This window comes from Myotis brandtii, unplaced genomic scaffold (assembly GCF_000412655.1).
Source record: "Myotis brandtii unplaced genomic scaffold, ASM41265v1 scaffold251, whole genome shotgun sequence".
Classification (NCBI taxonomy): domain Eukaryota; kingdom Metazoa; phylum Chordata; class Mammalia; order Chiroptera; family Vespertilionidae; genus Myotis; species Myotis brandtii.
The window spans coordinates 3,546,355-3,560,356 of NW_005359516.1; the positions used below are offsets into that span (position 1 = coordinate 3,546,355).

At 38.9% G+C, this 14,002-nt stretch overlaps 1 protein-coding gene across 1 annotated transcript in view; it reads right to left on the reverse strand.

Moving 5' to 3' along the window:
- Positions 1 to 14,002, reverse strand: part of ANTXR1 (anthrax toxin receptor 1) — a 219,398-nt gene that overhangs the window by 184,767 nt on the left and 20,629 nt on the right. Inside the window, exons 2-3 of the mRNA XM_005867817.2 lie at positions 13,456 to 13,527; positions 8,396 to 8,467 (exon numbers count right to left, since the gene is read on the reverse strand). Coding sequence (XP_005867879.1) covers positions 8,396 to 8,467; positions 13,456 to 13,527 — 144 coding nt within the window. The remainder of the gene's footprint in view (positions 1 to 8,395; positions 8,468 to 13,455; positions 13,528 to 14,002) is intronic.

The following is a 14,002-nucleotide window of genomic DNA, read 5'->3' on the forward strand; positions in this document are numbered from 1 at the left end:
CCAGGAGCAGGCCTAAGCCAGCAGGTCATTATCTCCCGAGGGGTCCCAGACTGCGAGAGGGCACAGGCCGGGCTGGGGGACCCCCCTCCCCCCGCCCCCCGAGTGCACAAATTTTTGTGCACCGGGCCTCTAGTATAATTTATATTAATAATAACTTTTATTATTAAACAAATAATAATATAATGAATAAACTTCCAATTCAAGGAGCCAGAAAAACAGGTGAAATAAAAAAATAAGAAGCAGAAGACAGGAATTAATAGAAGTGAAAGAATAAAATAATGAATCACAAAACAAAACAAATACATAAGAGAATTGATGAGTAAATTTAAGAGACAAACCATTGAGTAATTTGAATGGGCAAATAAGAGAAAATAAATACCTTTACATGAATGTAGGAAAAGGAATATAACCACAGGTACATAAGAGATTTTGAAAACTAAAAAAGTGAGTTATAAAGTTAAAATATCAATACATTGGTAATTCCTACCACTTCTCAAGGTGAAATATATGGTAACATAGGTCATATAAGAATTTAATATAAATGTCAAAGAGCTTCTTTAATAATGATCTAGGCTTAGATTGTTTTCCTCTGAGTGGTATCAAACCTTGAACAAACACATACTTCTATATTAGTTAAGATATTCCACAGCATATGAAAAGACTGCCAATTCATGTTAACGAACTCACATAATCATTTTACCTGTAGGCTGACAAAGATAGTATAAAATAAAACTCCTGAACACTCTTAATATTAAATGTTGATAAGCAATATCTTCAGGCTTATATTAAATCAAATCCAGAAATATAATGAAAAAATAAATCATAATAAATAAAATTTATTCCATGAATGTAATTTTTCACCAGAAAATCATTTGATTTAAAATTTTCAAATGGACAGGAAGGACAAAGATAAATAAAGAAGAAAGCTATAATTATCTTGATATGACCAAAGGGTGTTTAATAAAACATTTATTTCATACAAAAAATTAAATAAAATTGGAAGAATAATTCCTTAATATAGTAGATAAAATATATCTATGAAGTCAATATCCAATGAAGTACATAATTATGAAATACAAGTCATTCCCATTAAAATTTGAAAATTTTATTTGTAATAAGACACACAAGAAGATATAACAGCTATAAATATTGGAAAAGAGAATAGAAGTTATTATTAATTACAAATAGTACAACTATTTTACCTAAAAACCATTCCAAAATTAACTGGAAAGTATTGGAATCAATAAAATGTTTCATTAAAATGATGGAAGCCTGGCTGGTGTGGCTCAGTGGTTGAGCATGGACTCATGAACCAGGAGGTCAACAGTTCAATTCTCGGTCAGGGCACATGCCTGGGATACTGGCTCAATTCCCAGTAGAGGGAGTGAAAGAGGCAGCCTATCAATGATTCTCTGTCATCATTGATGTTTCTATCTCTCTCTCCATCTCCCTTCTCTCTGAAGTCAATAAAAACATTTTTAAAATATGGAATGAGAAATAAATTTATAAAACCAATAGTTTTTCCCCAAACCAGTTTTTCTTAACAATTTTGGGATCATTAGCCTTTTCTGATACAAACTATAATCTCTCTGACTTGCAAATTTTAACAAATCATTTCATGGAGCTCAATAAAAGCCCATGGACTCCCACATTACAGGTTAATTGCTCTTTAGTAAGTGGTAATTTAAAAAATACAACAGAAAAAAATTATCCACAGGGGGAAAAAAAACTTTAAAGTGCCTAAACTTAGGAAACATTGTATGACACTGATCTAAAGAAAATATCAAAACCTTACTGAGGGACATAAATGAGAAGTGATCTATCCTTAAACAAGCTAGATATAGTAAAATGCAATGCCATTTCGCTAACATTATTCATACAATTCAAATGAAAAATCGCCAGAATATTTTGGAACATGATAAAAATTATTTAAAATACACATTGTAAAAAACAACAGACAAAACAAAACTCTAAACACCAGGGAAATTTTCACCCAACATTAGAAGTGAGGAATGACTAGTCTTCCAGATGTTAAAACTAATTAAAATATGTAATTTTGTTCTAACATGGGAACAGACAGAAATGCGGTGCATCAGAATAGAAAACCTAGCAATGGAGCCAAGTTTATGGAAGTGTTTAACTTTTCACATTGGTAGCAAATGATTATTCAGCAAAATGGTATTGGAAAAACTGTCTAAACACTTGGAGGAAATATGATTCATCTTGGCATTACATTGTACATCAGAATAAATTCTAGAAGAGGTAAAGATCTAAATGTAAAAAAAGTTACAGAAAATACTATAAGTAAAGAGAGTCATAAAAGGACAATAACAGCCCAATCACAATTATGGTGCTAAATTTCTGAATAAAACACAGAAATAGAATTCAGCTCTACATTAAAATAATAATATATTACAACCAAGTGTAACCATAAATGCAAGAATGATCCAATATTAAAAAATATTATTAATGCATTTCACTGTATTAGTAGGTCAAAGAAAAATACGATCATCTCAATAGATGCCAAAAATGCATTTAATTAAATTTAATATCTATTCCTGATTTCTTTTAAAGTAAGAGTTGGACTTCCTTGACATGATCTCATTTCCAATGAAACATTTCAAGTATTTCAATGAAGATCAGGAAAAGACATTCCAGGGAGTTTTTAGAAAATTATATGCAGTAATTAACACTAAAATAATTAATTCTAATAGTACTTAAATTAACATTCTATCCTTTATTGTGCTAATGAAGAAGCCTAAAAATTTTGTTACAGTTTGTTAATTGCTTTGCAAACTGATGAAGCTAAGAAATCTTGGAAGAGCAAAGCACATGAGCTGGACCAAATCCAGAATCCAGAATCAGAATACTAGTTCTGCCATTTTTATTATTTGACCTTAGCAAGTTATCTGCTCTCTAAATCTCAGCATCATTACCAGTAAAATTAAAGTAACAGCAGGTAAGATGGAGCAAACTTGCCCCTGGCTATCACTCCTGCTGATTATAACAAAACTCTGAACAGAATTAAAAAGCAAACACACCAGGGCTCTGAAAAGTAAACAAAGCAGGTGGATTGAGGAAAGCAGTTAAAACCTGGAGGAATAACCCACACAAACATGAGCCCCAATTTGTTTTTCTCTTTTTTCTCATGCCTTTAATCTGACTGTGGGTCTCAGTACATGGCAGTGGCCTGGGATGTTACCTAAAAGACCTAGAAAATCCCCATATTTCTGGCCTCTGGTGAAAGGGCATCTTGTGGCTAAAAGAATGTAGAGGGAATCTCCATTTTTACTTCTTTTTTATTACTCCTGGTTTTGCTCCAAGGTTGGCCTAAGTTGAGAACTGTATGAAGCAATGTGATGACCAAAACGCCAGGAGAAACCCCATTTTTCTTGCTAGATGACTTGGAAAGAGGGGCCTCGGTGGGTAAGATAGTATTGAAGAATGCTGGAGAGGAGAGAGCTAGAGAAGGGGGTCCCTTTAATTCTGTGTATGAAGTTATATAATCCCAGGTTCATCTTGAACTACACATGTGGAGGATAGACCCAGTGCAGCTTAGCAAAGCCTTTGAAAATGGGACCAAGATAAAAACGACCACCCACAGTAGAAGTGATAGGACTTGTGGTCTGAACCTAGCCAGGGTGATTTCTTACTAAGCAAAAAAAGAAAAAAAAATTCTCCAGAGGATTTGACTATGACTCAGAGTCTAAACAACATAATATCACAAACTTCTAGGATATAATCTAAAATTACTCCACATACAGAGTACCTAGAATATGTGACCAATTCTTAAGGGAGAAGACAATTAAGATGGCAAATCTGAGCTGTTAGAATTAACAAATAACTTAAAACAGTTATAATAACTATGTTGCATGAGGTAAAGATAAACACATGAAATAAATAGAAAGATAAAAGTTCTCAGCAAGAAATAAATTTTAAAAGAACAAAATAGACACTTTAGGACTAAAAAACACAGTATCTGCAGTAAAAAAATTAAATAGATGAGCTCAATGGCAGAATAGAGATGACAGAGGTGAGAGTCAGTGAACATGAAGATAGATCAATGGTAATGATGTAACCTGAAGAACAGAAAGATTGAAGAAGAACCGAACAGGGGCATGTGGAATAATATCAAAAGGTCTAACTCTTGTGCCACTGGAGTCCCAGAAGGAGAGGAGAAAATGACAAGTGCAGAAAAAATTACTACAAATTCCCCAAATTTGGTGAAAGACATAAGTTTATAGATTTGAGAAGCTCAGCAAAGCCAAAATAGGGTAAACTCAAAGAAAATCATGCCTAGACACATCATAATCACACTGCTGAGAATTAAAGATAAAAATAAAATATTAAAAACAGTTAGTGAAAAATGGCATATTACATATAAAACAATGAATCAAATGACCACAGAGACCGCATTAAAAGTTGAAGTAATAATGGTTATATAGGGATAGATAAGAAATAATACATAAAGTGTTTAGCATATAAAAGACACAAATGATAGTGATTCTCAAAGTAAATCTACACGTTGGCACCTCACATTTATTTTTCACTCTATTTCTTCAACCTTCCCATGGTTCCCCCTATGTGATTTGATCCCAAGAATTGGACGCAAATATACCTTTGATATTATTTCTTTCAATTTACCCCAAATCTTTTGTTCTTGTTGAAATGAGAATCTCTACTAATTCATGTCTTGTTCTTAAACAAGTTTTAAAAACCCTGTATGTTTCCTCAATCATTACATATAATAATGCATTTTAAACTGTCTTACAGGGATATTGTGAAGATCAAATGAGATATAGAAAAAAGTATTCAAATTCCTGTGACCAACTAAAACACTGAAAGTCATGTATTTCAGAAATAGTACCAGCTTAGAGGTTCTGAGAGCCTAATTCTTGTAGCCACTCATATGAGAAAGTATTTTAGAGAGAGATGGCTTGCCCCCATTTTCACAGAGGCTGATAAGGTTGGGGATGTGTCAGGAAACCATGTCATGCTTTGTTAGTTGACTCACAGGTTAGGCTAAGCAGTCACCATATGAAACCCTTACAGCCTTTAGGAAAGCATTTCTGGCTGTTGTTTGCTACATTATAAGCCCTTAATTATTAAATCCTGCTTCTAGCAAACAGCACATTCTAAATCTAACCTCTGTCTTCTCCTTCGCACAGGAAACTAGGGGTAGTGAAGTGAAGGCACAAAAAATTAGATTGAAAGTAGGGTTCAGATGAGTAATTTGAAGTAGCAGAACCAAAATGGATCTGAAAACCTAGTGTTCCATGAGTATTTATAAATCTGTGACCTTCCCTCTGTCCTCCCCAACTTCCCAAAGGTCGTGAGCAGTAGCACACAAAATATCCACAAGGGATGTGATGTGTGAATCGGTCACTTGGCCAAACTCTTAGTCATGGAGTGGGTGGAATAATCATCATGAAGAATGGATGAAAGGGAAGTTTTGTATGAATAAAAGACATCTCCACATAATGATGCCATCATTCAAAGACTGAGAAAGCTTGGGAGTCTTGAATAGAGACCCCACAAACTAGAGACACTTTCTCAGAGCTTTTTAAAATCCTTGGCCAATATTTTTTAAAAAGGTCATAGGTTTCTTGGGTTTTGTGGTTCTCTGTTTATTGTATTGTATTGTATTGTATTGTATTAAAGGGGAGAATGATGATTTTTATTTTTTTAAATATATTTTATTGATTTTTTCCAGAGAGGAAGGGAGAGGGATAGAGAGTTAGAAACATCGATGAGAGAGAAACATCGACCAGCTGCCTCCTGCACACTCCCCACTGGGGATGTGCCCGCAACCAAGGTACATGCCCTTGACCGGAATCAAACCTAGGACCCTTGAGTCCGCAGGCCGACGCTCTATCCACTGAGCCAAACCGGTTAGGGCGGTTCTCTGTTTATTAATATAAGGCAGCAAAATAGAGTGGGAAAATGTGGGGCCTGCGACCAGTGTGGGTTCTGCTTGTATCCTTAGGAACAAGATATGGTTTTGATACCGTTGTAATTTAGCCTAGTTATTAATAAATGCAAAGGAGCAAAGGGAAGGCCAAACATTATAGCCCTTTGTGAAGCTTTGCCAGGAAGCTGCAGTTTAGATGCATGCCCAGTAAATTCTGGGTGAAATAGGGAAGGTACTTGTCTGTGAGTCATACCTGGGAACAGGTCACTGGCCAGAGTAGGCATGGCCACTACAAGCGTGGGAAGATATAAGATATTTAATCTCCTAAACAAAGGAGTTCGCTCTTCTGGTTCATGCTCTTGCACTTTGTGTTTTCGGGACTCTTGGGACTCCTGTTGCAGGCAGTAAGTTCTCTTGGCTCCCCTGCATTCACCCACATGGCCCACATGCACCGGACTGATGGACTGCAGCTAGCCCAATACTAAACTGGACCCTGCTTCATCATGGAAGGGAAACTTTGGACATTGGCTTTGCTGACTCCCCAGCTGCACATCTTCCAGGACTGGATTAAGGGAAATGGGACTTTGGAAACCAAGAGATATAATTCCATGCAAATAAAAATTACTCATCCTCCTGTGTGAGGCTCAGAACATTCTTTTTCTCAAGATATTAAGAATGGGGTCCTCCACTTTCATTGATAACAGTTTCAGTTTCTCCTTTTATTAATAAGGAATAAGAAACGCCTGTGTGTGTTTCTTTAAAACCTCATTTGAGGATATGTTTTTTATTGATTTTAGAGAGAGAAAGGGGAGAGATAGATGGAGGGAAACATTGAAATGAGAGAGAAATATTGGTTGCCTCCCATATGCACCTCTACCAGCATCGAACCCGCAATCTAGGAGTGTGCCCTGACTGGGAATCAAACCCACAACATTTTGGTGCACGAGATGATGCTCCAACCAAATAAGCCACCCAGCCAGGGCAGGAACTCCTGTTTTAAAAATAAGTTTCTGTTAATCTCCAATGGCATGTATGCATATTCTATATAATAATCTATATAATAAAAGGGTAATATGCAAATTGACCCCAACGGCCGGGCAGAGTGAACAGGAGCGACCGGTTGCTATGATGCACACTGACCACCAGGGGGCAGATGCTTAACACAGGAGCTGCCCCCTGGTGGTCAGTGCACTCCCACAGGGGGAGCTCCGCTCAGCCACAAGCCAGGCTGACAGCTGAGTGCGCTCCCACAGGGGGAGCTCTGCTCAGCCACAAGTCAGGCTGACGGCTGCGAGTGCAGCGGCGGTGATGGGAGCCTCTCCCGCCTCCTCAGCAGCACTAAGGATGTCTGACTGCCAGCTTAGGCCTAATCCCCTGGGGAGCGGGCCTAAGCTGGCAGGTGGATATCCCCCCGAGGGGTCTCGGACTGTGAGAGGACACAGGCCAGCCAGAGGGATCCCTCTTCCCCCAAGTGCATAAATTTTCGTGCACCGGACCTCTAGTAATAGATACTGCTGAAAGAGAAATAGGGATTGAAAGCATCTAGATGGTACGAAGTAGTCTTTTTGTTATAGATAATAAACCAAGATATGGAGAAAAATGGGGACTAGCTCCTATTTGCTGTTTCATTGCAAAATCCAGAACACCTTACTCTGTCCTGTTAGTTAGTTTTAGAAGAAGAATGTTATAGAATAAAGTCTTCCTGCCCTCCCTAGACTTACCCTACCTCCTTCCCTTTTTCCAATATGTCCATACATAAGTTCCACATGTTCCCCCCCAACCCAATGGTGCATCTCTCATGGGGACCACATCAATTTTTTAAAAGTAGAAGAAGTTTCATTAACTTAAAACTGTCATCTCTACTCTCAATATACCATCCTAACTATGAATGAATGACAACATCTCTGTAAGCACTAGTTTTCATCTGCGGGTGGTAAAAACCCAAAATAATATTTTTGTTAAGCTAGGTTTAACGAATCCTTTTATGTCAACAGCATTTTCCCACACTTGATTCAAATTTCCTTTTATTTTGTGGAATCATAAACCCTCCCTTTCTCTTCCCTGCCTTAGTAACTATGTATGACAATATTTCAAGTTCTTGCCTCTCTCACAGTGTGCTTATTATATGTCTGAAACCTTAACCCACAAAATAAATCTAATTAAAAGAAAAGAAAATATAGTCCCCCAAGAAATGGTTTTGCTAACATTTTGCTCCAAGTTAACAGATCGAGTCACCAATCAAATGTAAGATTTACCTTAATGTGATTTAGTCATTTATAAAATTTCACCAATATCAGGAAATTCGATCAAAATCATCACAGAGTAAACTAGCAGATGGATCAATGTGCAAAGTTCAAGGCTTAAGTGAAAATAGAGAACTATTAGATTAAAATGACCGACAGGTCAAGGTTGGCAGTAAGGCAGAAATAGGAGAACTACTCAAGAAAAGATGAGCATTTTTATGACAGGGAGGGGCATGCTTACCTGTCTTCTGTTAGCTTCATTAGGGTTGTTCCTTGAGTAGAGAAGACAATAAAGGACATTCTTAGCTGTGGGCTGGAAAGGAAAAGAAATTCTTTTAGGGCCAATAGAAAGACTGTGCAATGCCATTCTGGTCCAGGCTTCCTCCCTCCCCTGCCCTTTATATTAAGGCTGCCAAAACCGAGGACCTACAACCCAAGGGGCTTCCATCATTGGTGTAAACATTTAGCCAGCAGAAGACTTGAAGCTAAGGACCAAAGAGAAGACCCATGTTGTCTGCCTGGAGGCTGCTTCTGATTCGACACCACCACTCAGCGAGTGCGGATTATAAGGAAGAAGCTAAAATTCATCACTGCCTGTGCTCTGTCTGAAGAAGTGTGTCCCTAGGAGAGGACTGGTCTGCATGGTTCTACCAAAAGGGGATCTCAATAGACAGAGTTTGATAGTGTCTCGCAGTCGTCTGGTGTACCCTATAAGGAAGAGAGCGTCTCAGATGGGTGCGGCTTGTTCCCATCAGCCATTAAGATCACCTGTGAACTCCTTTTGCTCTGAAAGTAGGATCACCATCAGCTTTTGATTTCTACTTGGCTTCCCAAGGAGGTTATCCTATAAAGAGAGGCTGTGCTAATGGGCCCCAAGCATATCTATTCCAGTTGATAGTTCTATTTCTCATTAGTAATTAATATATTGGCATGATTTTTATATGGCATTACTTAGAAGCTTTGTCAATGTACAATTGACAAATTTTACCTGTTCTGGGAGTCAGAACAACTCTCAGCTAAGGACCAAATATGCTTCTGTCTGCAGAATGGACTGTCAGACTGCAGGGCTGTCGCTGGGTGGCCAACTGGTTCATCCATCATAGCACCAATCTATTTCTTCACAATGCAATAACCTCCCAAACCTGATCTGGCCCCAGCTAGTATCTTTCTCACTTCCTAAATGTTTCTCAAACCTGTATGTCCCTCTCTCTCTCTCTTTTTTTCATCTCTTAGCTTAAGAACTTGACCTCAGTTATCTGACCACTACAGTTATTGCCTAGGGATGAACTTATCTATCATCATTCCTTGTTCCCCTGCTCCCAGAATTATTTTCCTAAAATATAAATCAGATGTTGTCAATCATTTGCAATAAAACCTCTAATGGCTCCTGTTGCTTCCAGGATGAAGTCTACATTCATTACCTACCATACGCTTGAAGCATCTTTGGAAACCGTTAACATGGTATTTAATGCTTGGGAGGAGCCCAAGCAATAGCTGGTGTGTTGAATATTGGTTTCGTGAAGCAGACTTAGGTTCTCTGTGCATGACACCACACTACCTATTACTACGTCACCAGTGCTGGCCCAGCAGGATACCTGTCCTAAACAACAATAATAATGATCATACTAATTATGGCCAAACTTACCAAGTGCTTACTATGTGCCTGACACTACTGTTAAGTGATTTGCCAGTATTATCTCATTAAACTTAGAATAACTTTATGAGATCAGTACTGTTATTATTCTTATTTTTTACAAAAGAAAATTGAGACCCTGAAAGATAAAGGTCACACAGTGGGAGAATGGTGGATCTGGGGCTTGAAACCAAACATTCTCATTCTAGAACTTGGGCTCTTAAGCACTATAGTGCCCTGCCTCCCTTATAGAGAGTTCAGCTCTTGGAAAGAATACAGTTCAGATGTGGGAAACGTAGGTCTCCAAGAGGCCGTTGGTATATGAGTCTAGGCTAGAGACATAATTTCAGAGTTCTCAGCACACTCAGCATGTGAGTAAAACTGTTCAAAGAAAGTGTCAGCAGCAAGAAGGAATGTGAGCCAAATTTAAAACCAACATCAGCATTTACAGGCCTGGCTCTGGTCAGGGAGATGAAAGGAGAACTGGAAGCCAGAGGAGGAGAGAATTCCAAGGAAAGATAAACCTGACTCAAGTGAGGCTCCTCTATCCAGCTGAAGAAGCTCGCTGGCTCTGTCCTCTAGGGCACCATGTAGGGCCTTGGGTGAGAGCAAGCAGCTGGAGGGGGGGTATAGCAGCCAGTTGGCAGTGAGTTAAGGGATGAATAAGAAGCTAAGTGAAATAAGCCAGTCAGAGAAAGACAAGTATCATGTGATCTCACTTGTATGTGGAATCTAATGAACCAAATAAACGGACAAAATAGATCCAGAGACATAGAAGCATGCAACAGACTGAGTATTTCAGAGGGGGAATGGGGTAGAGGAAAAGTTTAACTAAAGAACTTATATGCATATATAAGGAAGGCCTGTGGAGGAGGCAGGAGTAGGGTAGAGGGGGTTAATGGGAGAAGAAAAGGGGACATCTGTAATACTTTCAATAATCAAGATAAATTTTAAAAAAAGAAGTAAGGATATAGAGACAGAGCGAGTTTTTAAGGATATGTGAGAAACAAGTAAGATATGTTAGTATTAACAGGAACACATGATCAAGAGATTTGTTGCTCCTCCTTTTCAGACAAGGGGCAGTAGAGATTAGTTGGTGTCTATTAACAGTGGAAATGGAGGCAGAAGAAATGTAGAGAAAACATAAAAAAGAAATAAAGACCTGGAGGAGATCGGAAACAGTGGGATAAAATGGACTAAAATGCAGGAATTGGCCTGAAACAGTGGGGTACTTGAATCTCAGAGACGGTGGGAAGGACATGCATGCATCTTGTGATAATGCATGGAACCTGAGGTAAACAGTTGTTTGCTCTTCTCCAGGTTCCTGGTGAAATAGGAAGTGAGGCTCCTTGCTGAGAGTGATGGGTGTGAGGTGTAGCTTGGAGGCTTAAAGAAAATGGTGAAGAGTTAGACTGACTATTAGGAAAACTTGAGGGGGTCAGAATAAAGACAAATAATAGGACTTGAAATTTCAAGGATCCCACTGAAATGAGAAATGATATATTTATACCGTTATTAATCACTGTTATTGAATAAACTTCCCCTCTGCAGTATCAGCTGCCTAGACTATTTGTTACAATGATCAATAAAAACCAGTCATCCCTTTTCAAAATGTATTCACTTACTCAAAATTATTGACTGAACATATACTATGTGTCAGGCACTGTTATGGGCACGTGGGCTGCAGCTATCAATAAAATAGCCTCTCCTGCTTGGAGTTTGCATGACAGTAAAGTCTTGGTGCCACACTTGGATGGGGCCCACAGCCAGGGAGGTCAGTGGAGATAACAGAGGAAAGTGCCTCGCGGTCTGGGTTAGGTCATGTCAATTACACGGGTCCTCAGTTTCTTTATCTATAAAATGAGAGGATTGGATTATGTGGTCTCATAGCTCCCCTAATCCCTACCCTCTAACTTCCTTTGATTCTAAGACACTGAAGTGTCTGGAATGGCTGAAGGAACTGGCAAAGAGAAGTGTCTAGCACCCACTCTAAATTGGGTGCTGGGCTAGTTGGTTTGCACATGTTTTCTCCCATAATTTTTACATGCAAACTAGGGTTCAGCCGAGTTAGTTACTACGGTTGCACAATGGAGCTTAGATTCCAATCTGCATCTGCCTAACTTCAAAGCTTTTCCCAGTAGACTCCTCTGCTTCAGGGAGAACAGAAGGCCAGAAGGGCAGAGACATAGCAGATACTGTCGAATGTCTGGAGGCAGGTTTGTTTTCTATCACTCCAAAGGATCAATGGATAAAAGTGCAGGAGAGGATATTTTGGCTCAATGACAAAAAGACCTTTCTGGAAACTGGAATTGTCCAACTGGCAGCAGTTTCTCACCAGAGCTATTCAAGCTGAGAGTGACTGCCTCTTGGAATACTAGTAGATAAGTTGGGAGGTTGTTCCTTTCAGTTCTAAGCTTCTAGGAGTCTCTTAAATATTTCGCATTTAATGCCACCTGTGTATCTGCTTCCTTCCTTTCTCTCAACTTCCCCTCATCCACCTCTCTCCTCTCAGCATCTGTTTTTCTCATTCATCCGGGTGTAGCTGCTTCCTGCTGCAGCGTCCAATTTTTGGTATCACAGAGAGGACATCTCCCTCCAAACTGGCAGGCAGGTACATGCTGAGATTGTTAGCTGAATTTGGAGGAACATGTGTGTCATCACCCTGATCTCAGAGAAGAACTGTCTTCTGAGATAAAGAACTTCATTCAAAAAGTATACGGTTACTCATATTGGCTGGAAGACTTTACAGAGGCCATCAGCAAGAGAGGAGCTGCTTTGTTATTTTTTTTTTTAATTTTTAAAAGTTATTGAGAGAGAGAGAGAGAGAGAGAGAGAGAGAGACATCGATGTGAGAGTGAAACATCAATTGGCTGCCTCCTGCACACCCTCCACCAAGGATGAAGCTGACTGGGAATGGAACCCGCAACATTTTGGTGCACAGGACGATGCCCAACCAACTAACTGAGCCACATTGGCCAGGATGAGAGGAGCTGCTTTAGAATTTACAATTGGAAACAATTTTACCAAAGACCTTGACAGCTGGCTTCAAGCATATCCATGGAAGCTCTCACAGTTGTTTATCCCAGGGAGGTTGAAGTGGCCTCCTTTCCTTTACTAGTGGGTGTCTATAATTATTGGAAAGTGGGCCCTCCAAGATCCCTACAATGTTTATAGTGATGATGTTCAAAACTGCATTGTCCTCTCTTGGAAAGCAGTGTTGAGAATGCTCAGAGAATTCTACCTGATAGGGCACATAGCTAGTTTGCCCAGGAATGAGGGATGTGAGACTTTCGGTGCTAAAACTAGAAAAGTTCTGGGCAAACTGGGATGACTTGGTCACTTTACATATACCTATACTCCCTCCTACAATGAGCCAATTGCTCCAGCTTGATACACTGTGCAAGAGCATATTAATTATCCTTCTAGAAGAATATATTCTTCAGCAAGAGAGGGACAAGGTTAAAATGTTGGTCTTTCAACTAAATTGGGGTCCTCTTGAAAACATGAAGCTAATAGTCATTCTAAGAGGTGGCAAAGATAAAAACAAAGTCTCGTCCAAGATCTCAGGGTCTACCTTTGTCAAAAAGCATCCCTGAAGTAGTAATTTGTAGAACAGCAAATACAGGCTGGTTTTGCTCATGGCAAAGAACTATGCATGTGTTTCTCACCTGATGAACTTATGAGCCAACTGTTCCACAAAGTAGTAGATCTCATTCCAATGGTGCATCACACTTCCTGATCTAGGAAAACAAAAGCAGACGTTACTTAATCAGGTATTCATTTGTCTTTACCTTTCATCATTTCTCTTCATATTATTAATTGATACTGGACCTATCTATTAATTGGGCTCATTCTCTGAAACTTCTGTAAGTTTGCAAATTATCTGAAATGGTGTTTAGAGTTAATGTTAGAGTTCTTAAAATTTTTGTTAAGGGGAACTCCTTCACTGTACTTCCCACCCTTTCCCATTCCCATGCCACACAGTCATACACTAAAACAAACAAACAAACAAACAAACCAACAAGCAAACAAACCCGGGCTCAATCAGACTTACAGGTTAGTTTCAAATCTTTAGGAAACTGTTATTTTTGTGAGCTATTTAAATTATTCCTTTGATAAGGGAAGGAAAACAAGTTCATTTCAGTTGAATGAGATTAGCACAAATTAGATGCCCCAGTAGACACAGATAAACAAATCCCCCTCCTCAAAAAACAG